Source organism: Meriones unguiculatus, chromosome 1, assembly GCF_030254825.1.
Source record: "Meriones unguiculatus strain TT.TT164.6M chromosome 1, Bangor_MerUng_6.1, whole genome shotgun sequence".
NCBI lineage: Eukaryota > Metazoa > Chordata > Mammalia > Rodentia > Muridae > Meriones > Meriones unguiculatus.
Window position 1 is genome coordinate 188,958,428 of NC_083349.1, and position 26,261 is coordinate 188,984,688.

Here is a 26,261-nt window from a genome sequence, read left to right on the forward strand (position 1 = left end):
GTCCCTCTGAACGAGAATTTCCTTCCTAGAATTTCTCTTGCATCCTTCAAATGCACAAATACAAGACAAAGTAGAAATGCAGGGGTCTCTGTAGGAAAAACTCTTGGTTAGAAGGGGAAATGATTTGAAATGTTAAGTAGGAGCAGATAGGTATTAGCAGGCATGGAGGGATGTGCCCCTACGCAGACTGCCGGCATGGCTTAGGATGGCTTAGGTAGAATGATTATCAAAAATTCAAAGCCAAACTGGGGTGTGTGATGAATACCAAGCTAGCCAGGGATACCATAGCAAGATGTGTTCTAAAATTAAAAAAAAAAGAAAAAAAAAAAGAACAGGTAGATTATACATATGTTTTATATATATATATATATATATATGGTGTTATATACATATACTATTCCTAAGTAGTACAATATTATAACTGCCAAGTAAAGCACAGCTGTGTGTAGCTCATAAATAAGCATAGTAACAAGGAAAAACGATTTATGAAACACAAATAATTAAGTTACAGAGTATTTCATTGCCCAACAAACTATTAAAAGTAAACAAGTAAAAATAAAAGAGCATGTATAACATAAGTCTAATCTCATAAAAGATGAGGTATAAATACCACAATAAAAACATGGCCCCAGGCAGATCACTGTGAGTTCAGAGCCAGTCTGGCCTACAAAACAAGTTCTAGGCTAGCCAAGCCATATAGTGAGAACACGTTTTGGACAATAAATTGAATCTTTCAATTATTTCAAGGAAAAACTAAAGGGCAACTAAACTACTTTGCCAGGCACTGATATCAAGTAGAAATCAAACACATGTCCTCCTTAATGTAATAAGTTTATTAAAGACTGCATTTATTTAAAAACAATCCAAGATGCTCTATACCATGAGATGCATATCTATTTAAACAAAAACTTGCAATTAAGGACCAGTAAGATGGGTCAGTGTGTAGAGGCTTTTGCATGCAAGCCTGACATCCCGAGTTTATTCACTGGATCCTAGGAAATGACAGACAAGAACCCACTGCCAAGAGTTGTCCTGACTTCTACATTCACTGAGGTATACATGCACCAGTTTGCTTATGCTTGCTCACCATCCCCTTCTTTCTGAAACATATATATGTGTATATAAGTTATTAGTAAAATAGGGTTCATACTTACTAAACTTTTACAAATATCTGCAATGTCATTCATAAGCTTTGATGTTAATAATCGTAGGAAAAAGCCAGATGCAATCTTGTTTGGATTATGCTGTAATTTAAACAAAGATCCAAGCAATAAAAAATAAAACACACACACATACATATGTGTATATATACGTATATAAATATATAGTGATACTATTTTCTCTACCTTGAATGAGCTGTAGATAGAGTTCAGAACTGAGGCCAAGTTAAGATACAATACCTTCTTTCTTTTTAAGAATGAGACTTTTGAGTCTATTTCAAGAGGCTAGTAAACTAGGAAGTAACCAGAAAAACAACTAAACAACTCCAGCCTCTTTTCTAAAGGAAATATAAATAAAGTAAATGTTCTTGCGTTTATGCATCATTAAAGTGCCAGCTATTGATCCTAAACATAATAAGCAATTAACTGTGTGGTTTATTCTTTGATTTCAGGCCTACCACACTTGACTGTTCTGATTACTGATAACACTCTAGCATGATTAAGCTACCCCAACAGGCCTGTGAAAAATCAAAAAAAAAGAATTACACACAGCAGGACTTTTTCTATCAACATTACCAAAGATGATCTGGGTAAAAGAAAGAAACATTTGCTCAAGTGTCATTTATCCTTGTTGGCACTCTACAGAATGAACTGCATCCTAGGCTTGTGTTATCTTTGTAACATTCATCACCTGTGGTATAGTTGTAATAAAAACAAAAAAAAAATCACATAATTGTTAACAATCAACAAATTAGGAAAGCATGCTAGCAACACAAGACTCAGTTGTGTGTGTGTTTATATGTAATAATAAGAAAATGAAGTTATGATTTGGTTCATGAGAAACCAATATTCTCTGAATATTCTTATTCATCGTTCAATTTAATGTCAGATCACAGATAAACTCATAAATGGACCAAAAATTCAACATCAGTCAATATGTCCCATGAATAGGCTATATTACCAAAAAGACACTCTTACCTTGGTATCTCTACACAAGCAACCGGTACACAGCTGTATCACATTTCTCAATGAACCAATTCTAGATTCCTCATTTGTGTTATATGTAAACAGAGAGATGCTTTCTCCTGCACACTGCATTAGAGACTATTTAGAATAGAAGAAAAAGACAAATTCCAGTTGACATAATAACTCGGTATTACTATTTTGAAATTTAAGTACAAATATTAAATATATTTACAATTTGAACATGAAACTTGGAGTGGGGACAGACACTAGCACTTGGGAAAGGATGATGTAAAAGCATCACGAGGCCAGCCTGGGCGAAGAGCTGAGACCCAGACTCAAAAAAAAAAGTGTACATGTTTATGCAGTAAGATTACAAGTGACACACACCCACAAAGAAAATGACAAATCCAAGCTACATGAGCAATGTGTGCAGAGGCTCAAGGGTCCAAGGTCTTGAGTTCTATACCAAGCTGGACTATACAGTGAGACCTTGTCTCAACAAACAAAATGACAACAAAAACCTACCACAGATATACAAGTATTGAGAGATTATTAATAAAGTTTTAATCCGGATGGTGGTAGTGCATGCCTTTAATCCCAGGGCTCAAGAGGCAGAGGTAGGCAGATCACTGTGAATGCAAGGCCGGCGTGGTCCACAGACTGAGTTCCAAGACAGTCACGGTTAGACAGAGAAAACTTGTCTCAAACAAACAAACAAACCCAAACAAACACACAAACAAAAAAAGAGGTGAAGAGCTGGGCACAGTGACACACCAAAATACCATCACTCAGGGAGGCAGAGACAGGCGAGTTCAAGGCCAGCCTGCTTTATACAGGGAAACCTTGTCTCAAAGGAGAGAAGGAGGAAGGGAGGGAGGCAGGGAGAGAGAGGAAGAGGAAGAAGACAACGAAGAAAGTTTTACACTTAGAACCTATGTGACTAATATACCCAATCAAGAATTCTTCACTACAGATCATCTTGGGGAAAAATTTAAGAGTAACAAATAAAACTCAATGTGTATAGCCAGGCATGGTAGTATACATTTTTAATCTCAGAACTTGGTAAACAGAGGCAGGCAGATCTCTGCGAGTTCCAGGTCAGTCAGGGACCCTATCTGAAAATAGTAGTAGTGGTAGTATTCTAATGAGGTTACATTGTGATATGAGATTATTTATTTATTACTGACTTATAATAATTTTACATTTTTAAGGAAGGAAACAGCATTTCTTTTATACTGTATAAATAAGTGAAAGAAAAAAAGTTAATCTATATACGTTGAGCATTTCTTATAAAAATACACAGGACAAAAAATGTTTCAGAATTTGAAATATTTACACATACTTAAAGTATCTTTGGGATAGATCACAAATCTAAACACAAAACTTGTTTGTTTCATCATTGTTGGTCAGTTTTTCTGTCAACCTGCTAGAGGCACATGAGAAGGGGGAGCCTTAGCTGGTTGACAGGCAAGCATTTTCTTGACTGACCACTGCTGTAGAAGGAAACAGTCTGCTGTGGACAGTGCCCTCCCTGGGCAGGTCCAGGGGTAAGAAAGCTAAGTGGGCAAGCCTAGGGAGAAAGCCAGTATGAGCATTCCTCCATGGCCTCTTACCAGGTCCTGCCCTGGCTGCCCTCTAGATGAAGTACAATCCTCACGTTTGTCAGCCACATAAACCTTCCCTCCCCAGGTTGTTTTTGGTCATGGTCCTTATCACAGCACCAGAAAACTACAGACCACATCTTACACATGCCTGATGGTAGGATGGCCTACATTTTGACTATGACCTGTCACATGAGGGAAGATGTGGAAACTTTCACCTTTGTGCTCCAGTTCTCTGAAGTATTTCAGATTTCCTATTTTCAGATTAGAGACATTAAACTTAACATATAAATTTATTTTACCTAATTTTTCAGGGATTCAATTCATTTAAATTCACCTAAAACTTTATCAATATAAATTTTCCTACCTTGGCCTTCTGAAATAATTCTGATTTATATGCTTCATCTTCTGTTATAATACCCACATAACAATAGCAGCCAAGAACTCCCACCAAAAGACTTGAACACCGGACAAGTGTTTCTGAACTTGTAATCTTAAAATAAATCATAAATTAAAAAAAGTATTAGATATAAATAATTCTGTATACTTTGGAATTACCTCTGGAAAAACAAATTCCTGTACATATGAAAAAATAAAAATTAAACAAGTTAAAACTGGAATTTTAACAAGTTTAAAACCAGCTCAAAGATCACTGTAGAATTATGATAACCAATATCCAAAAAAACAAACAAAAAAGGCTTAGGTTACTCCTAAAGACAGGCAGTGGTGGCGCTTGTCTTTAATCCAAGTATTTGAGGCAGTATAGAGGCAGGCAGATCTCTGTGAGTTCAAGACCGGCCTGGTCTACAGAGATTGAGTTCCAGTACAGCCAAGGGTGTTTCTCCCAAAAACAAACAACAATAATAAAAGACAGATAAAAGTATCACCTCCTAATGCAGCAACACACAAGAAGAAGAAAAAAAACCTGGCAGTTTTAGAACATGTGGCTCAGTGCTTACCTAATTACAAGGTCCCAGGTTCGATCTCTAATATTGAAGAGAAAACAAACCAAAAGACTCAGAACATGAAAACCAGATTCATAGAAAAATGATACTCTGAACAAAAGCCTTTACTGATTATTAAGCTTTCTTATACTCCAGACTAGCCAAAAACATTTTTACTAGTAGCCATCTGCTAGACAACTTTACAGGATTATAGAAGAATCTGCAAACATTACACTGAAAAACAAGATGATCATGTTTTGATCATGTTTTGTCCCAGTCCTATAAGAAATGACATTCTAAGAGGAAAACAATAGAAAACTAAACTATTTTAGAACAAAATCAGCTAAATCTGTGATAGAGAAGACCAACAGTAAACGGCAAAGACAAAAAAAAAACAGCCACACTGCCCCTGCTTGGTTTTATTTGATCATTTTCCAGGCTGCTTTTTGCACTCCTTTGGGAGTTTGAGAGCTTTTTAAAATTATATCATTTACATAACACAAGACTTTGTGGAAGATATAAAGACCAATAAATTATTATGACCTTTAAGCAAATTATGGCAAAAGTTGACATATATATATATAAACATACAAATATCCATGATATAAAAAAGATACTAATTAAGTACTCTTAAAATTGAAATACTAAACAGTATGAATTGTCTGTTTTTTCAAGACTAGGTTTCTTTGTGTATGCCTGGCTGTTCTGGAACTAGCTTTTAGAGCAGGCTGACCTCAGGAATTCAGAGATCCGCCTGCCTCTGCCTCCCAAGTTCTAGGATTAAAGGTTATGAAACTAGTAGGTAAAAAACTAGTATGGCTGGGTGAACATAAAGCTTCTACAACAAACGTTAACATATGACCATCTATATAGAAAAGCATGGATATACACCATACACGGAAAGAAATGGTGTTTTACCAGAGACTAGCACACATGAGTTTGTAAGAAATCCTCATTTGACCTCTAAAAACTGTGTAATTACTAGTCCATTTCATATGTTTTAAAATCATTCCACTTGCTTCAAATGCAATGAATCTATTAGATTTTTCTTTTCCTGTGATGAAAATTTCCTTCCTTTGTACCAGTATGTTCGTTCCACATACCATCATGGAATTCTTAGACTCACACCAGCACTACTTCCCACTAACTTACTCAAAAAATTCCTTTGTCTAAGAAATCTTGGAACTAATTTTCTCAGACTTGTTTTCCTTCCCTTCCTGCTAACTTTCCCGGATACTTGTTGGTGTGTGCCACCACTTTATTCACAACCAGGCTTCCCTCGTCTTCCGTGCCTTTCATTCTCCCATTTTTCTTTCCTAACTGTCTACAAACGTGCAAGAGTAGGCCTTGGTTCTTTTTTTTAAAATCTCACCTCAGATGAGTAATTATTTAGAAGCTGCTCTGACAATCCCAGAAGATAATGATCCAATGATTCCTTGAGATTTTGGTGGACAGAAAAGCCAACACTAGGCTGAAAACTTTCTACAGAACATTCATTCAGAGTGGTTAAAAAATCCATGTTGTCAAAAGTTGTCTGAAGAAATAGTTCTTCTACTTCTGAAAATGAAGGCTCTTCTTTAACTTGGCAGTACTGTTCACTTCAAGAGGGAAATAGCTGATTAATAACCGTGATCTTGTGTTTTCTCAACTTATTGGCCACATATTACATATAAAAACATCAAGAAAACACTTAGACCATTCAAAGACTGCTAATACAATTTGTGAGTTATTCTGTCAAATGGTTTCTCTTTGTTGGGCTTCTACAGCAAATTGAATTGAGACTGAAGAGTTCATTATTCGGTAGTAAGTTTTACTCACAAAAATACAGAAGTTACAATTTCAAAGACATTGTCTTCTTTTTACCTCTATTTTCAAAATAAGTGATTTTTCTTTCATAATAAGACTTTGAGAGCAATAGACTGGGTATCTTTATGTCACTGAGTTATTTTCAGTTACAGAGACAAATTTAAGTATCTGAGTCAATCAACTAAAATAAGTTTTTAGGTATTTTTACTTTATAATTAGGCTTTGTTTTTCAGTATTAATTCTAGTTACACTGCGCAGGATGGTCTCAAACTTGATTTCAACACTCTTGCCTGAGCTTCCCAGTGTTTGGACCATAGGACGTCATGATATTCGTATCATTAGTTTTTCTTTTGTTCCGCCACCCATTTAGCTAATTAGATTTAGTGACAGTGTGTGAGTGTGTGTGTGCTTCATACACATGTGAAGTCAAATTGACAACCTTCCAGCATATCAGTCCCAGGGACTGAAGCCAGGTTATCGGGTTTGAAAAATATCTTTACCCACTAAGTCATCTCATGGGCCCATTTTTAAACCTAATAAATGTAACTCAATAAATAAATAAATAAATAAATAAATAAATAAATAAAGGAGTCTCTACTAAAAATCACTTCAAATAAATTTCCCATCATAACTGTTCAGTTTTATACTGACACTTGTTATACATGTTAAAATACCCATCAGTAAAACTGTAACCTTATCTAAAGTTATAGAACACAAATTATAATCACTAATAAGAAACTTTTCTTCCTGCTTAATAACTACAGGGATATTTTTCTTTACTCAGACCAATTTATATCATAATGACTAATGAGATGAGCTCCCGGCCTGCTAGGATTATCTTTTTAATTAATGCTGTATCTTAAAACATCACATATTTTACATACCATTCTGGCATACTTTGAAAAAATTTCATTGCAGCTTTAGAGTTTTTCATAGTGAGACTTACAAGAATTTTTTCCAGTACAAGATGAGGAAAATTACTAAAAAGAAAATGAAAAGCTTTACTTAAGAGACCATATGTCATTAGGAAAAATATAAAAATCTTTAACATCCATACATATATAGCAAAAATTGTAATCCCTAAAACTCAGATCTCAAACTAAAAATGTTTTCATCTGTCCTGAATCACCTAGTATTTGAAAGGAGAATTTATTAAAAAGGTTGAAACAATGCTACTATAGTTTCCAACATACTTAGAATAAGCTTTATATAATTTTAAAAGTAGGATTTCTTGCTGGGCATGGTGGCACACACCTGTGATCCCAGCACACAATGTATGTGAGCATCAAATATTGCATTGTATAACACAAACACAAATCCTTTTTATGTTAAATTTGTAAGAATGTTTCTGTCCTTCGTGACCATCTCCCATATCTTACAGTGAGATAACCTTTTATTTCAGAAATGATCCAGCATAAAGATACAGATGATTTAAAAATTTTAAACATAACTGCAGGAAATTCTGCATTATGAGTATAAAATAAAGCTACTTGATATTAAATATGTAGATGGAGCCTTATAAAATTAAACACGTAATCATGCACAGACAAAACAAAACAAGAACCCAGGAATATGCCAATAAACTACAAGTACCCCTGAAGAATTGGAGGCAGTTCTGTGCCGTCTTCTAAGTCATCCTCTAAGTGGTAGAATAAAAGCCATCTCATTATTGACTCCTTTAAAGAAAAACTTCTATTTATTTCACATATGCTTTGTTCTGTTCCCATTTTTATTGCATCTGGAACTACACAGGTGCTAAGTGCCAAAGTCAAACAGCACACTGAAGGACTATAAAGAAACACAAAGAGATTGTTAGAAGCCAGCTCTTGGGCAGAAGGCTTTCCTATGCTGCTTGCTGCTAAGCCTGTCATGCTCAGGGCAATATAAGAACCATTTTGTTAACAAAGCCATAAAAGAAAGACTATATTTGAAATAACTCTTAATTAAAAATCTTTGCCCAGGGGCTAAAGTGATGGTTCAGAGGTTAAGAGCACTGGTTGCTCTTCCGGAGGTCCTGAGTTCAATTCCCAGCAACCACACGGTGGTTCAAAACCACCTGAGATCTGGTGCCCTCTGCTGGTGTGCAGGTGTAAGTGGTGTGCAGGTGTACATGCAGACAGATATTGTCTACATAATAAATATTTAAAAATAATTTTGTCCAACAAAAATATGCAGACCTACAAAAATGTTTAAGACTATTGAATAATTATAAATTATAGGTAAAAGAAATTTAAATTTTATAATCCTTTTAAAAAAAAGGCAGGGCATGGTAGCTCACATCTTTAATCCCAGTACTTAGGAAGCAAAGGCAGACCGATCTCTACACATCTGAGGCCAGCTGATTCTATTAAAAATTCTAGGCAAGCCTGGGCTACACTGTAAGACTCTAACACCAAAAATATTAAACCAAATCAAACACACACAAAAAATTAAATTGGCCTTAACCCCAAAACTCTCTGTATTATTATGTAGTTTGGGCCAAACAACAAAAGCACCCCAAACAGAATTTATTACATTTTGCTGAAGTAACAAACTCTGAAAATGATCGGAGACATACACTTGTATATTTATGTAAAATCAAATATAATGCAACCTACCTTGAAGGTTTACAGGCTGAGCCAGTAAATAACTTCCAGAATTCTCTGTCAAGTTCAATTAAACTTCCTTGAATAATGGCCCCAAGTAAACCAAAGTTTTCAGTTTGTGTTTGTTCAGAACTTATACCACGAAAGGTAATAGACCAAATTTTAATCCACAGTTTCAGTAAATCTGACTTTTGAGAGCTTTCTAGGTTTGTTTTCTTGCCGTGACACAGCGCAACTTCTGTAAGGCATCTTAACAAATATGGAGTACGTTCTCCACGTCGCTGCTGAGGTAGAAGCTGGTACAGTATCACTATTAATGGACACAGCTCACAGTTAGGTAAACTGGAAGGATACTTTGATATTAATCGGGTTGTAATCTGTAGCCTGAAAGAAAAAAAGGAAATAATCTCAAAGTTTTTCAATCCCGTTAACAACCTAAAAGAAAATAAATATGCAAATAATATACCTTAGCATCTTAACTAAAGCACCATAGCGCTTTCAAAATAAAGTAACTATTGATATTTATTAGGCCCTGCTGCCAATTACAGAATTACAACTTCTGGCTAGGTCTTTATATAAAACTAAGTAACAACTAAACTTTTGATCTTCTGGCACCAAAAATATTCTATACTCGGAAAATAAAACTTCACTACTACTAGCTGGTCTGGGAGTAGACAAATAACACCTCTGGTCAATGGAGGCTTTCTGAGGAAAAAAATGCGATTTAAATGACATTGAATGAGAAAAATACAACATTTTACCAAGGCACAAGATCAAAATCATTTTGTGACTTCTGAAGATTATCTTTTATCACTTCCCAGCCAATTTCTATTTTTCTTTTTTTGCAAGGTATACTGTCATCAGTGGATTCTCTTTGTGTGGTATAGGACTGAGAAATCTCCACGGATCTGGTATCTTCATTAAAAAGCTACAAAATAAAAAGTACATTTTTACTGCTACACTTTTCTAATCATTAGGGAGAAAAATCCTTCTTAAATGCAGATACAGGGACTCACAATTAGTAATAAGTTATAGAAATATAAAAACATATTAAGAGGTAAATATTTTGCATAGCAATAATGACATTCTTCCCAAACATGCTTTATTTCGTCGGGACATTTACCAAAATTGCAAATAGTGTATTTTCAACAGGATTAAAATTTAAGATTACCATTAACAATTAAGAGCACAAAATTACTACCAGGATGTAGTAGGGGAGAAGAGTTTAACTCATGACACACAAGTAGAATATCAACTCATGAATGAGTAAGCAAATGTACTATATCCATATAATTATTATTTAATTATAAGGAATAAAATACTGATTTATAGTGCCAAATGTTGTGGATTTAAACAGTTTTGTTTTGATCTCAGGTGTGGAATACAAGACTGATTCAGATGGTCTACAACAGCAGACTATTTGCTTCATGTGGGCTCTGAGAGGAGCCCTTTGCCAGCTGCAGATAGTTTAAATCTGAGGACTCTGAAGAGAGAATAAATGCCAGAGCCCATAGAGTGTGAAGAAAGAACAAAGCTGCTGCTGCTGCTTCCCACTTGCTGCTCCTGGTTGCTGTTGTGAGACAAGAAGTTAGAGATCTCCTGAAATGAGGACTGGGCTGGCTCCAATGAACCAGGCAACCCTAACCAGCAGGAAGCAGCTAAGAGAACTGCACCCCCTCTCCCACTAACCCTTTCTCTCTCCTACCTAGTGTTGGGGTGCTGAAAGGGATTGGGGTGGAATAGGGAGAAAAAGATATAAGAAATGTAAATAAAAGTTTTTCAAAAGTATGCCAACAAACAGCACCCAGACGTCGGGCTTAAATGGCTAATGCCGCCCAGGAGACAGTAGGGTATGATTGTCATCACCGGATCTAGATACATGCTCAAAAGTTATCTTTCAATTAAAAGGGTTAATTTTAAATACACACCATTTTAAAATAATTGTTATGAATACAGAATAATTTCGTAGGCTTCTTGTGATAATGCAAGGTATAAACATCCAGACGAAAGAAATTTAACAGGAAATTTTAAATGGCAACAGGTACAATACCTGGTGACAGACATCTGCCATCAAGTCAATCAAATTTTCTTTGACAGCAATACTACGGGATCCTGAAGAATATTTTCCTCTACTTCCTATATGACTTATTTCATTCACTAGCAGGTCGTATAAGTTGTACAAGATACTTTTCCATTTCACTGATTCATGAGCACCTGTAACCCAGAAACACAGCGTATTTACATACAACTTCTGTCTACACGGCGCGATTTCAAAATACTCAACTTCTTAGGCTCCTCAACATTAGATGCCCAGGTCAATGTCTATTCAGTACTAATGCCTTTCTGGGCAATATCCTTGAAAACTCTACTTCCCAATGGTCTCCACTTCATATTCAAGCAATTGTGCTTGTTATAAATAGCTCACATTCTCATCTAAAATTATCTTTTCTTTTTTTTTTTTTTTTTCCCTCATTTTGATTTTTTGAGACAGGGTTTCTTGGTGTAGCCTTGACTTTCCTGGAGTTGCTTTGTAGACCAGACTGGACTCAAACTCACAGAAATCCACCTGCCTCTGCCTTCCTGAGTGCTGGGCGCACGCCACTGCAACCAGTGAAATTCCCTTTTCTAATGTATGATGTTCCCTAAGAAAGAGAAAATGTTTCTTCCACTTCTCTTCTGGACAGTTTCTATCACTGTCCAGAGAAAACCATGATCAGATCCTCTCCTAGAACATACATGACGCTCTCCACTCATCCTGGCTCTCTCACCATTCAAGCCACACTCCAGCCAGGTTAACTCCCTCTTAAAACACTGAACTGGAAAGTGGGGTGTGGTGGTGTACTCAGGAGGCAGAGGCATGTGGATCTAAGTTCAAGGCCAGCCTTGTCTATAAGCAGAGTTCCAAGAAGGCCAGGGTTACACAGGGAATCCCTGTCTCGAAAAACACAAAATCAATCAATCAATCAATCAATCAATCAATCAATGCTGAACTGGAGTCTGTACAATGTGGTGAACGTAATTCCTCAACTGTCTGAGCTTCCTGAAATACTACAGGGCTATTAATTCTCACAATCAAGGTACCATAAAAATAAATTATTTAATTACTATGCGAACTTTTCTGGTATCTTCGTCATCCTGTTAAATTTTCAATTCACCATAAATAAGCAGTTAACTAACATATTATACCACCTCTTAACCTGTCTCATCTCTATCCTGGCTAGAGCAAGGTGAAAGATGCAAAAGCAAGAAGTCATAATTCTTCTGACTTACAGTCATTTTAGGGGCCACACAAATCTCAATGTATACACTAAGAGATGATACATATCCCTATTGAAATAAAAAGTGGCTACAATAGTTATTCTCCATTCTATCTGTTATTTAGTGTACCATGCTATCTTGACAAAATCATCACTACTACCCAAGATGAACTAATCTAAAAGGTAGTTAAGCCTAAAGGCAATCATAAACTAGCCATAAACTAGGTCAACTGTCATTCAATCCAGTACTTAAGGGAATGTAAAACAATCAAGGAGGACAAGAGATTCATTACCAATGTTTTACTGTTTTTTCTTTTTGCTCCCAGAAAACGAGACTGGTGTAACAATGAGGCACAAGGTACAGCCCATTCTACCTCACATGTCTTTGCAAAATCTTAAGTACATAACCTTCTTGGAAATTGAATAACTGGCTTGACTGCTTTCAGTTTAGCAGTTTTATTTTCTATTAGAAATAAGAAGCAACATGTAGATAAACGTTCCTGCTTTCTCTAAATTCCTTTGCTCTACAGCCTATGTCATCTCTTAATACTGAAGTAGTGATGGATAAATGGCTTTTAGAGGAAATGTCTCATAATTGTTTTCATCATAGCACTTTATTGAACAATGGAAAGGCTATATATAATTTACTGTCACTGATTCAAATTCAAAAACATGCATGAAAAAGTCTCAAGACTAATTAACCAGAGACATTTCAATCACCTACAGAACACACTGATACCATACTTAGGCCTCTTATATTTTAATGAAGCATATTCAAACCAGGAAAATTTCTCCTTATACCTTTTTCAGGAGCTGTGGCTCCTTGTGGATGATGGATACAGATTTGCAGTTGCATTAGTTCAATAATTACTTCTTTTAAAGAATCGTTAAGTCTATGCTGAGTCCAAATACACAGTAAGGTAGGAAGAATTTCATCCCCTACATCACACACCCGCTTTCGGAAGTTGACAGCCAGAGTCTTGAGGAAAATGATAAGGGCTGCTAAGATATGATTTAAGCCAGGAGAGCTCTTTTCTTGTCTGCAACAGAAGAGAAAGTCAACTCAGTTTAACAGGCACATTCTAAAGAATAAAATTTAATTTTCAAACAGTATCATATTCTGGGTCGCTCTTCAGAAAAGAAAAACAAATAATATCCAAGAGTACTAACCAGTAACAAAAACATTGTTTCTCAGCTGGGGCTAAGAAACTTGTCCTGTTAAATCTCTCTACCATTAAACCACTCTCTAAAAATACACACAATTTATTTGTATATTTACAGTTTATAAATGTTTTAATATAAACTGTATAATACAAGTGTGCAACAATGCTTCCAAAATATTTTACTATTTTATTCTCAACATACTACATCTATGCTTAAAACGGAAAGGCATTACTTAAGTGATATCCAACTTCCCTGGTTATCAGATGAGAAAGACCCCAGTGCTCACACTTAAGAGTGTCATTTAGTATTTACACATTAAGGAAATCTAGATCTATCTGATACTTTGAGAAACTACTTGGTTCTGAGTCAATGGTTCCTTTTGAAAGACAGTATTTTACACTCCCCCAATACAGTGAGTTAGCCCTTCTCCAAAATGTTAACAGCATTTGCTGTTTCTTTATTTTTGGTAGCAAAGCTCTTTGAACTAAAGTACTTCATCTCACTGTGGTTTGGCTTCACATCTTTGATAGCTAATGAGGTGAACATGTTCTTCATAAGTTAACTGATAGCATAGTTGTTTTTCTTTTTCCACCTATTTTATCATGATGCAGATCAAGTTGGCCATAAACTCACAATCTTCCTATTTCAGAGTACTGGAATTACATCACTACAACCAGCCCTTTGCTTAATTTTTTAATAAGGATATTTAGTAATTTTAAAAACAAACTGATTTTTATTAATTCTTTGAGAGTTTCATATAATGTGCCTTGATCAAATTTACCCTCCATCTCCTCAGCAATGATTTTTTTTTTATCAAGTTCCCTAAAGTTGCTTAATATAATCTGAATGGTAAGTCTTTAGTGAGATTCAACAGTGTGTATAAGCCTCTCCCATTTGGAAAGCTATCTTTTCACTCTGCTGAGTATTTTTCTGTGAAGAAGCTGTAGTTTATATAATCCCATTTATCTCTTTTTGCTCTTGTTTTAGAGGTTTATCCCAAAAGATCACTGCTTTTATCTTTAAAAAAAAAATTAGTGTGTGTGTGCACACATGCACATACATGTATGCATGAAGAGGCCTAATGGAGGATGTTGGGTGTCCAAACTTCTCCACACTATTGCCTTGAAACACAATCTCTCATTCAACCTGGGACTTGGCAATGATCTCTGTTTCTATCTTCAACTCCAACTGAGAATGCTGGGATCAAAAGTTTGCCCAGTTACACTGAGTTATTTGATTTGGCTGCTAAAGATCTAAACTCAGGTCCTCATACTCACACAAGTGTTCGTATCCACTAAAGCACTTCCCGAGACCCTTATGTCAATATCTTGAAGTGTTTAATCTTTTTGCTTTCCTCAAGTTTCTAAGTTGCAAATCTTTGGTTTAAGTTTTTTTGTTTTGTTTTCTTATATAGGACAGGAAATAGGGGTCAAGTTACATACAAAAATGAAATATCACAATGAAACATTTGAATATTTACATGTATTATGTATTAGTAAAAACTTAATATTCAAGAAAATAGAAATATCCTGATTTGATCATTACATGCTGTATACCTATACTGAATATTATTTACATCACAAATTCGAGCTGAATAACCACTGTTGAAAAGGAAATCTAAAACATGGTCATGGCAGGATCTAACGTAGTTTGGTACAAAATGAAACAAAGTGATTAGATTACCTTGCATACTGAATAGCCTTGGAAAAAAAATCTAAAAACTTCGAAGGTAATCCATCAGTCTGTGAACAGCATCCTCTCGTGACAGCATGAATTATTCTAGCCACTAAAACTCTATTAACGTCTTGTGATGGTTTGAGATACAGCCTGAAGTACACAGAAAACAATTCTAAAAATTGAAAAGAAGAGTATTAGCTTTTCAAGTTCACTCTGCTTGTAACACAACAAACAGTATGGCAATTTCATGAATTTTTAGTCAAGAGCATGAGATTCTGATGAAATAGGAAAAGCCAACACTACAATTGCTTCTCATTAGAGCAGACTAAAGGCACATGTTACTGGTGGGAAATGATGCAAATTTTCACAAAATCAATCATACTTCTCTAGAGAGGGGGCATAAAAGATGGCACGAGACACTGCTTCTTCAAAAGGGTGCAATATATGCATTCAGGTGAACGTGCTTTCTCCATGAGCACCAAAATTACACATGAAAACAAATGTTTCTTGAGTTGAAAAATAAAAACTCAAATATCATCAAATGTAAATTTCTTGAGATATTACATAGGAGCAGTGCAGTCACTTGCGAATGGTACTGAATGGGATAAACCATGCAGATCTGTGTCTGTCTGTGTTACATGGTCCTGACTGCAATGCAATGCTGAAATGCTGTAGAAACGGACGTGACTCCGGGGAGGCCTCAAGTTAGGCGCCACAATGACGGAAGTACTCGTATCGTCAGTGATGTGGGCTCAGGGTTTAATTGCAACTCTCTCAAGTGCTAAAACAAGATTCCAGGAACAAAAAACAACTTTGTATTACAGCACTGAACAATCTGGGAATAGAAATTTTAAAAAACAGCACTTTGCATTCCTAGTAAGTGAATGGGTAAAACAATATTCTAATGCATTTGATTTTCATTAGCTAATAGTTCTGCCTAACGCAATGAGTAGTTTTGGACTTCATCGTTTGAGACATTTAAGGTGTTCACCACACCTTCTGAACTCTTGCTTTCAACTTCTGTGACATGTCTCATTTGGTTTACTCCTTTCTCTATGTTCTGTTCTGTGTGCATACTCTACACGAGCATGCATACAACAAATGGCACAATAATCTTCAGTTGACTGTTTCTGTCATAGTACTACCCAATAGTTAAAAACAGTAATCTTTGAAATCTTTAATTCGGGACTAGAGAGATGGCTCCGTGGTTCAGCGTACTGGCTGCTCTTCCAGAGGATCAGGGCTCAATTCTCAGCACCCACATGACAGTTCACATCTGCCTGTAACTTCAGTTCCAGGGGATCCAACTCCCTTACGTAGATATATATACAGTCAAAATACCAATGCACAGAAAATAGAAATAAACATTGAACTCTGTAATTCCAGCTCTAGCGGTAAGTACCTACTATAAACAATGTGACTTTATAATTTTAAAAGTACATAATAAACCAACATTAAGAACTAAGCAGGGTAGTGTATATACTCTCACCCTTGGCAGACCAAGGCAGGAGGATTACAAACTGAAGCCCAGAACAGGCTATATAGCAAGATGTTATCTTAAAGAAGAATTAAGGATCTAAAACTATAAGACTGTGCATCACCTGTGGGATGTAGACTGCTTTTACCGTTGAAATTTCATATTGTAAAGGAAAAAGTCTCAGTCTTCAAAACATACCTAGCCACTGTTGCTCAGATATTTCACACCAGTATTTTCTCACAGAAAGAATGTCTTTGAGTAGTATATTGCTACAATCAGCTCCATAAGTTACACCATTAGATGAATCTTTCACTGTCTCCATGACATAATTCAAGAGGTCTTGACATTTTAGCCTGGGTGCTCCTATTTAAAAATAAAATAAAAAGGTAAAAATGCACAGATCTTAAAAATAAAGAATCCTTGGACTGCCAACTTCTTTAAATGACCCCATTCGGAAAGTTGCTCTTAACTCACTTCCTCATACACTAAAGGTTGGCAAATTCTATAGTCCAAAGTAAAATTGAACTGGTGGCTATTTTGTTAATAAAGTTTTACTGGAACACAGTCACGTTCATTCATTTACGTAAATAACAAGAAATGAGTAAATATAACAGATAATATATAGCCCAGAAAGTAAGAAACAAAACAAAAAACAATTTGCTATACAGCCCCATTAAAGAAGTTTGACAACTCCTAGAGGTACAGCAATAGTAAAGATTAATTTTTATACCTCAAAATTCACACTTTCTGGCACTGAACTTAAAAGATTCGGAGTCTGAGAATCTTTATGATTAATTTTATTAAAATAGCCTATTTACCCTAAAAAGCAAGATTATTTCATGACATCTAATAGCATACAAATGGTATCCATATAAAAGACTGAACTTTTTTGTTTGCTTTTTGAGACAGGGTTTCTCTGTGTTGTCCTAGCTGTCCTGGAACTCAGGCTATAGGCCAGGCTGACCTTGAACTCAGAGTTCTTCTTACCCCTGCCTCCACTACTACACAGCTAAAAGGGCTGAAATTTTACCAACACAATATTTTAGATTCTGAAAATTCAGTGTTAATAAGATAAATACTTTTTAAATGGGTTCTTTAAGCACCCACCTTTCCTACAATTTTATTTCTTTGTTTGTGTATAGGTGTTCTGCTTGCATGTGTGTCTGTGCACCACATACATGCAGTGCCTGCCAAGGCCGATAGCAACAGATCCCCTATGAGTGGAGTTATGGGTGACTGAGAGCTCCATGTGGGTGCTGGGAATTAAATCCAAGTCTTCTGGAAAAGGAGACAGTGCTCTTAACCAGAGCCATCTCTCCCACTCCTAAATGTTTACTCTTAAAGATCACAAATTACATTTACAAAATAACAATCCAGTAATCCCAGAAGTCCTGGGTAAAGGCAAGATTAGGAAGGTCAGGGTATCATTCTTGACTATACAGTAAGCTTAAAACCATCTTGGGCCACATGGAAACCCTACCCTTAAAAAAAGAAGTCAGGCACCTACAATCCCAACATTCATGGAGGCAGAGGCAGGCAGATCACTCTGAGTTTGAGGCTAGCCTGGTTTACAAAGCTAGTCTAGGAAACCAGGGCTGCATAGAGAAACCCTGTCTTGGAAAAAAAGAAAATGGGAAATTTTAAGTTGACAAGCATGGTGTTTGTCTGTAATTCCAGGTAAAGGCCAGAGCATTATGAACTGGAGGCTAGCCAGGGCTAGTGTTAGGCTTCAGAAATAGCCAAATACTGACCACTGGAACACCAGACGCAAGTAAGTTCATTGAAAGCTGAACAAAAACTGACCCATCAGGGCCATAATCTGGGCTCAGGAGCCATACTGTGATGCCGGTCTGTTTCTAAGGCAGGTTTTTTAATATAAAAAACCATAACCAGGCAACAACCAGGTGGGGGGGGCACTGCAGCATTACATCTTCTGACTAGCTAAACAACCGATTTTGTTCCAAGTGTACTGTGTTGTACCTAGGTAGCCAGACAAAGTACTTTAAGTTGATTGGATGGGACTTAGGGTAAAAGAGCTCTTGGGGGCTTTCCAGCTTTCCAGGATTAAGAAACATAGCAGGATGTAGCGATCTTAACTCTAACAGAACATACATTTATCTTTTATTGTTTTATTCTAAGCAGCAAGTACTGGACTATTTAACTGTATCCTGGTCTCAGGCATGTAGGCCTGAAATTGAACCTAATTTCACCTCTTGATCAAAAGGAGACTTGGAAGCAAAATGGCTTCTGATATGCTAAAGGCTACAGCAGGTGTTAACAGAGGTGCCATAGTTATGCTAAGAACTAAAGTAGGTCTCAACAAAGAGGGTATAGAGTTTAAGCAGGTTACAACAACAGAAAAAAAAACTATTTTTATCTAATCATACTGATGTCAAAGCTAAAACACTATTGTTTCTTCAATACTGATTTCATTTTGAAATTGAACTATGTGTAGAGTGCAATTCCATACATATAAGTGAAATGCATTAGGTTAACGTTTTCTTAGCGAGACTGGTTATATCAGGCTATGGTAAGCACTCACTGACATCACAGCACAGCAGCTTTCAGTTCTGGCTTATAATTTCAGGCATCTGGCCCATGATGCCCAGACCCATGTGGTCCTTGTCTACTATTCCTTGGGTATCTTACTCATAATTCTTGAAACATTTTCTTATATACAACCTTTGTAGTATTATCAGAATATTAGGGAAAGAAATAATTTTTATGTTACCACAAATGCCCAAAACCAACAGTGGACAACAATAAACTCATAAATATTAAGATGAAACAATTTTTTCTGTGTTCTTTATCCCAGCAGTCTCTTCCTCTGCTAAGCATAATTGTGTTAAAATTTGTTTTAAAAAAAAAAAAAACACAAAAGTTTCTCAGCTGAGTGGTGGTACATGCCTTTAATCCCAGCACTTGAGAAGCAGAGGTACATAGATCTGAGTTCGAGGACAGCCTGATTTACAAAGTGAGTTCAGGACAGCCAGGGTTCATAGAAAAATTCTGTTTCGAAAAAGCAAAAACCAAACCAAACCAAACCAAAACCCAAAATGCACCTCTCAGAGATTAAATAAAACTCAGTGGTACAATATTTGCCAAGCAAGCACAAACCAAGGGTTTCATACCTATCACTGTAAAAAACAAACAAAAGTAACAAAAGAAAACCAAACAAGTAAGTAAAAATTAAAAAAATCTATCTCATAAAGAGGGCTGAGTTATCTATATGCTTAAAAAAACCTGGTCTTGATTTTCCAGTTACATTTTTATGCATACATGCAAGGCACTTATGAATTTGGGAGTCTAAGGACAACTTGTAAGAGTCAGTTCTCTCCTTCCATCACGTGGGTCCTACGGACTGAGCTCAGGTTGTCAGGCTTGGCAGCAGGTGCCTTTTATCTGCTGAGCCATCATGGTAGACCATGGATTTGCCTCATTTTTGGCCTAAAATCGCTATCACAAATCCTCACCATTATTTACACAGTGTACAAAATCTGAGATCTCTCAACAAATATTTTTGTTCTAGCTTTCAGCACTATATAAAGACTATTTCTTTGCAAAAGCTTATTATTTCTGCTTCTAAAGTGTCATTTTTGAGGTCAACAAGATGGCTCCACTGGTAAAGGTGCTTGCTGCCTAATCTGATGATTTGAAAACATATACATGTACACAAAATAAATAAAATCTAGTAAAAAATTTTTGAACTCTCCTTCAAAATATGAAATGTAGGGACTAGAGATGCTTCTCGGCGAAGGAAGCTAATCCATCACACACAAGACCCAGGTTTAATCCCCAGAACCATATATATATCTTTACATAAACAACACTTAATTAAGTAACTAAGTTCAGAATAAGAGATACGTGACTTATCACTGACAAGAAAAAAAAGACTTGATTTTTATTCATTTTTTTAATATGAGCTAAAATGTCCATTTTGACTACAAGAGGTATTGTAGCATCCAATCTTAGCATGAGTATGACAGGAGGATCCCTGGAGCTTGTTGGCCTACAAACCTACCTTCCAGACCAAGGAGAAACTATATTGGATGGCACCAAAGGAATGACAGCTAATGTTGTCCTCAGACCTCCCATTTACCACAACACTTGTGGATAAATGCGTGATCACATGCACACACACAAATAAATCAATAAAAAAACAAACAATAAACTCATAGGTAGCATGGGGGCACCTATCTGCAATTCTAGCACTGAAAAAAATTTGAGGAAGCACATCACAAATCTGAGACCAACCTGAGCTATGCTGAAAGACCCTGCTTCCAAAAGCAAATATGCTGTGGACTATGCCAGCTAGATTATATTACAAGATTGAGTTCCACTCTTTAAGAAATAGCAAACTGAAGAATTTATATTAAAGAGAAAGTAAAATAAAAACTAGGTCACATGAGCTGAAGGAATTAAGTCCATTTACCTTAGAGAAAGAGTACTTGGGACTGGGAATTCTGTGGCTATTTTTTCCAATATATCAAATACTATCATGTTGAAATAAATATTAGACTTTCTGTGTATGATTTAAGAAGTTAAATGGGGCTGGAGATATGGCTTAGTGGTTAAGAGCATTTGATGTGCTTGCAGAGGACTTGAGTTTGGTTCTCAGCACTCACATGTAAGTTTATAACCATCCAGTTCCAGCAGATTTTTCTGATTTCTGCAAGTACTGGAACACATGGTATATTTATAGACATGCAGACAAACGCTCATACACATACACAAGTAAATCTTTAAAAAATAAAATAGAACCAGGAATAAATGAAGACAGGCTTTTAAAAAAATTTTTTTAAACATTTTTCGTTTGTTTACTTTGTATATGCACTCATGCTCACATGTGCACTAAACCACCCACGCCATAGTGCATGTGCAGAGGTCAGAGGACAACCTCAAGTAGGTTTTCTCTATCATGTAGGTTCTGGGGCTCAAACTCAGGCCATCATGCTTACTGGCAAAGTGCATTTACCTGCCAAGACACCTTACTGGCCTGACACACTTTTACACCTTTAAAATTGTTCAGCCTCAAAACGTTTGTCGAATGCTTAAGACTACACTTCTGTGTAAAGATATGCCTAAAAATATATAGAGGAATTACAAGATGTATAAAGATATATAGAAGAAATACAAGAATGAGTGAATTGAAGCAGTAATGTTTAATTTTTCCACTTCTGAGATTAACCATTTTATACAAAGTTTCTCTAAATTTTGGACCTTTAACGACTTAAATATTTGTGTGTAATATAGAACGTTGCTTACTTTTATTTGCACATTTGATGAAGTATCTGACCAAGCTGCTGATCTCTTGAATCTTTTTCTGTCTGGAAGTTTGTGTGGAGGCTGATACATTTGATTTTGCTGTTCTCAGACATTCTGTCTCTTTTTGAATATACTTCTGCAAAAACCTTCAAGAAAAAAAAACATATGCTCATTAATGCTTATAATTTTATCATTTAAAAAACTCATGCATGGTTTTGTCACCTTCCCTGCTTACTCAGAATGGCACTGACGACGATCAGCTCTCCTTACACTGTGAACAGCCTGTTATACTGCTACTTGTGAAATGAGGGCTGGCAAGGAGGGATGCAAACCTGGCCTATGTAATCAGCTTATAAAAACAGACAATAACTCTGTTAACACCGCAAATACATTACATGCCCAAGAGAAAGCAGGACTTTTTCCGTGTCATATGCATTCAGAACTTTAAAGAGTTTACTATCAAACAAGAGATAAAAAATAAGTTTATCAGCTGGGGAATGGTGTTGGATGCTTTTAATCCCAGCATTCAAGAGGCAGAGACTACCCTTTGAGTTCAAGGCCAGCCTGGTCTATAGAATTCTAGGGCAGCCAGTGCTACACAGAAAAACCTGATCTTGAAAAACCAAACCCCACCCCTGCCCAAAAGTTTACCTGTAGGAATTTCTATGACAACTTACTATTATATCAAGAAACACGAATACCTTCTTTACTGCAACTATTTATTTTGTTTATTTGTAATGAACTAAACTCATTATCTTTCTCTATCAACTTCCTAAGAGCCCAGATTATAGGCATTACAAAATCTCTCTGTTAGCCCTAGCTGTCCTGGAACTCCTGTAGACCAGACAGGCCTAGAACTCAGAGATCCAAACGCCTCTGCTTCTAGAGTACTGAGTTTAAAGATGTGCACCACCACCGGCTAGCTATTATAACTTACTTTTAAATCTAATTTGAAACAAATCCTTATAAACTAATCAAAATGAACAGAATTCTTAATCTGTTTTTCTGTTTTGTCTGAGACAAGGTCTCACTATGTAGACCAGGTACTGGAACTTACTATGAAAGCTGGGCTGGCCTGGAACTCATGAAGTTCCCTGCCTCTAGAAAGCAGCATTACAGGAAGCCCAGACTCTTTCTTGATCATACATGACATACATCTAAAGCATTTCATTGAAGAAATGAAGTAAACTTTCAATGTTCTGCATGAGTTCTTAAAACTTTCGGATAACTAAGTGCCAACTTCCTGTACAGCACACAAAGATATACACTGAACAAAATTAAACAACAAAATGGTATCACAAAAAAATAAAAATAAAAATAAATAAAATGAAAGTAAAACAAATTTAAAGATGATACCTGAAAACAGCATCCCAATTCAAGTATTTCCCTTGTTTGGAATCTGAATGCCTATCTAAATTTTGAACTGTTTCAGGATCTTGAATCAGGCGCTTAAATTTCTCCACTTCTTTCTGAGAATGAAGAACAAATATAATAATAATAATAAAATACTATGTTACCTATCACACATTTGTTTCAAGAAAGACAATTTCAAATAATTAATTACCCTTCGTTCTGTGGCTTTCTCATGTTCTAATTGCCGGCAGCAAATAAGCAGATCGTTAAGTGCTAGACTCATGGTTTAATATTTCAGCAAATACATCCTTACCTGTAAAAGAAAAAAAAGTGTGTGTTTGTGTGTGTGTGTGTGTATATTTCATTAATTTTTTGGTGTTGAGGACTGGATCAGTACCTTAAGCATAATATATATTTAAACATACTAAAATATTTAAACATATTATACAGTAAGCTGTTCTTTAAATCTTTATGTAATTATTTTAGACATTAGCTATACATCCAGAGACACAGTGATCAAAAGCACAATAATTTTTCTTAACATTTCTACAGGACATTTTCTTAAAATATATCAAAATTATGCTGTAATTCTCAAACATGTGCTTTTTATAGCACATAAAATATTCTTTTAAAAATGAAATAGTTCAGTATTATCTCTACAAAAAGAAAAGATTCATTGATAACAACAAACAATATTAGTTTCATGTCTGCAAAGTGTTTCAGGTTAGGCACGTTAGGGACAGCTAGAAATAAGTGAACTGTACTGTACTCCAAGCCTACCCTCTTGGAGACATTTGGGGAGAATGAAGACAATGAAAGTATTAATGCATAGTTTCAAATTGTAATATACGCCTCAAAGAAAATAAAAATACAGTAGAAAACAAGAGACAGAATGTGAGAGTACGTGTGTACTCCCACCACCAGGGAGAAGGTGTAAAAGGAAGATCAGCAGTTTAAAGTCACCGTCAGTGAGATCAATGCCAGATTGAGACACAGAAGCTCATGTTTCAAAAAAAATAAAATAAAAAAGTTTATCATTTTCAGATAAGCTGTCATGAACATGTACATGACATGTTTAAATAAACTGAGGTTTAAATAAACTGAAGATCTGAATGAATTGGTGCCAATTACAGGAAGAACTAAGAGTGACCATTTTAGGAAAAGAGACTAGAGGAGCCAAAAGGACCTAAAATGAAACTGAAATTGTGCTAGCCTCCACAGCACAAACACTAAAATTGAAACAGCTGTGCAGAGATGATGCACAAATTCATGAAATGTTCCAGGTTGCAAACAAAAAACAGGCAGTGGTGGCACACGCCTTTAATCCCAGCACTCTAAAAAGCAGAGGCAGGTGGATCTTTGAGTTTAAGGCCAGCCTGGTCTACAGAGTGAGTTCCAGGACAGACAGGGCAACACAGAGAAATCATATCTCAAAAAGAAATAAACAAAAAATAGTAGTAGGTGGCAGGACTAACGCTATCCAACTGGAGTGAGAGCTATCAAGTGAACAATCTCTACTTGATATTAAAAAGATAACTCCAAACATCCAACTAAAAAAGCTTCCTAAGCAAAAGTCCCTGAATAGATTACATTTATCTTCCTTTTAAGAGTTCAATCAAGTGCAAGTGCTTACAAATTTGACAATGATAATTATATCACATCTTCCCAGAAATAACCCCACCTCTGGCACAGTGCTCAGCCAGACATGGCAGCTAGTAGTCCCAGGCCTCGGGGAGGCTCAGGCAGCAAAACTGAGTTAACGGTTAGCCTGGGTTGCAAAAGGGTGGACTCCAGTCAGGTTGCATTGCTCAAATCCAGGTCCGTTCACTTAACAGTTACCCAACCTAGAACAACATGTTGTTAACCTCTCAAACTTGTTTTCTTGATGCTAAATGAGAAAGTGATACCAGTATCTACCTCAAGGAATTTATTCATGTTCTCTCTTTCTTTCTCTCTCTCTCACACACAGAGGAAATGTTCAGTATGACTGTCATATCGTCTTCCCTTACGATCGCTTTATAAATCTATTTTAACGTTTGTATTTTTTTTTCCTCCTCTTCTTGTTCTCATCCCCCTCTATGGCTTCAATACACTGAAAACTTGCAAAACCTGTATCCCTCAGTAACAGAGCTCGCTCTGGAGCGTCAGGAACGTTGTATTCTTTGTGCCTTTCCATGCATGTCCTTCTGTCTGAAAGGCTCGCTACCGTCTCGCGGAACAATTTATACCCGGCAAGGTCTAGCAGCAAATTTTATTCTTTTAGGCTCAGTTTCCACAGAAGCAGTCCCTCCTCGGCTAACACAGCCCTCTTCTACCACTTTTCACAGTGCCCTTGGAAAAGCAGCTAATTATCTGCGGCAGGTGGGGGGAAAACAGCAGCTCAAGCATCTTAAAGGGCTCTTAGCGGTTGCCACTTAGCTCCCTCAAGACAGCACAGTTCATTCAGGTGACAACTCTGAGGCTGACATTTTCGCGCCCAGGCTCTTAACCACGAACCCGCGGCTTAAACCTAAATGCATGGTCTGCGACTAAAGTTAGAGATTAAAAAATCAGTCTCCTAGAGAGATCAGAACCCGAAAGGTGACAGAGAGGAGAGAGGCACGCACGGAAGGGAAGGCTCGGGCTCACTTCACCCAGAGTCCGCAGGGTTTGCAGCGAGCGGGAGAGTTCGCCGACAGCCGGAAAGATGAGGGGAGCATCCAGGCCACAGCGGGGCGGAGGAAAGATGGGGTCTGAGGAGAACGCTCCCTCCGGGGAGCCCGGACTTGCGTTCCGCGCTCCTACCGTTGCTTTCTGCACGCCCAAGCAGAGCCGGGTCGCTATGCCTTTTCCCGCGTGCAAGGGACACGCAGCTGGTTTACCTTGCCCGCCTTCCGCTTCCGGTTCAAAAGCCTAGCGTTGGCACCGCTTGAGTGCCCCACAGCCAGGAGACTGGCTGAGGCGCCGTACGTTGTGCGCCTGCGCCCGGCCGTCACGCGCTCTCCAGCTCAAAACACTCGCTCCCCT

At 36.7% G+C, this 26,261-nt stretch overlaps 1 protein-coding gene across 4 annotated transcripts in view; it reads right to left on the reverse strand.

Moving 5' to 3' along the window:
* The window catches only part of Atm (ATM serine/threonine kinase), an 89,741-nt gene extending 63,565 nt beyond the window's left edge, over positions 1-26,176 (reverse strand). Inside the window, exons 1-16 of one of the 4 annotated variants that reach the window (XM_060373907.1) lie at positions 26,040-26,176; positions 23,467-23,568; positions 23,259-23,371; positions 21,903-22,048; positions 16,836-17,000; positions 15,167-15,332; positions 13,121-13,359; positions 11,113-11,276; positions 9,824-9,990; positions 9,075-9,446; positions 8,071-8,265; positions 7,362-7,457; positions 6,044-6,269; positions 4,095-4,220; positions 2,139-2,264; positions 1,155-1,244 (exon numbers count right to left, since the gene is read on the reverse strand). In XM_060373907.1, coding sequence (XP_060229890.1) covers positions 1,155-1,244; positions 2,139-2,264; positions 4,095-4,220; positions 6,044-6,269; positions 7,362-7,457; positions 8,071-8,265; positions 9,075-9,446; positions 9,824-9,990; positions 11,113-11,276; positions 13,121-13,359; positions 15,167-15,332; positions 16,836-17,000; positions 21,903-22,048; positions 23,259-23,371; positions 23,467-23,538 — 2,463 coding nt within the window. In that variant the 5' untranslated portion in view covers positions 23,539-23,568; positions 26,040-26,176. Of the gene's footprint in view, positions 1-1,154; positions 1,245-2,138; positions 2,265-4,094; positions 4,221-6,043; positions 6,270-7,361; positions 7,458-8,070; positions 8,266-9,074; positions 9,447-9,823; positions 9,991-11,112; positions 11,277-13,120; positions 13,360-15,166; positions 15,333-16,835; positions 17,001-21,902; positions 22,049-23,258; positions 23,372-23,466; positions 23,569-25,861 lie in introns of all 4 variants that reach the window. The other 3 variants (XM_060373906.1, XM_021638667.2, XM_060373908.1) reach the window with 3 other exon arrangements.
* Positions 26,177-26,261: the final 85 nt, after the last annotated feature.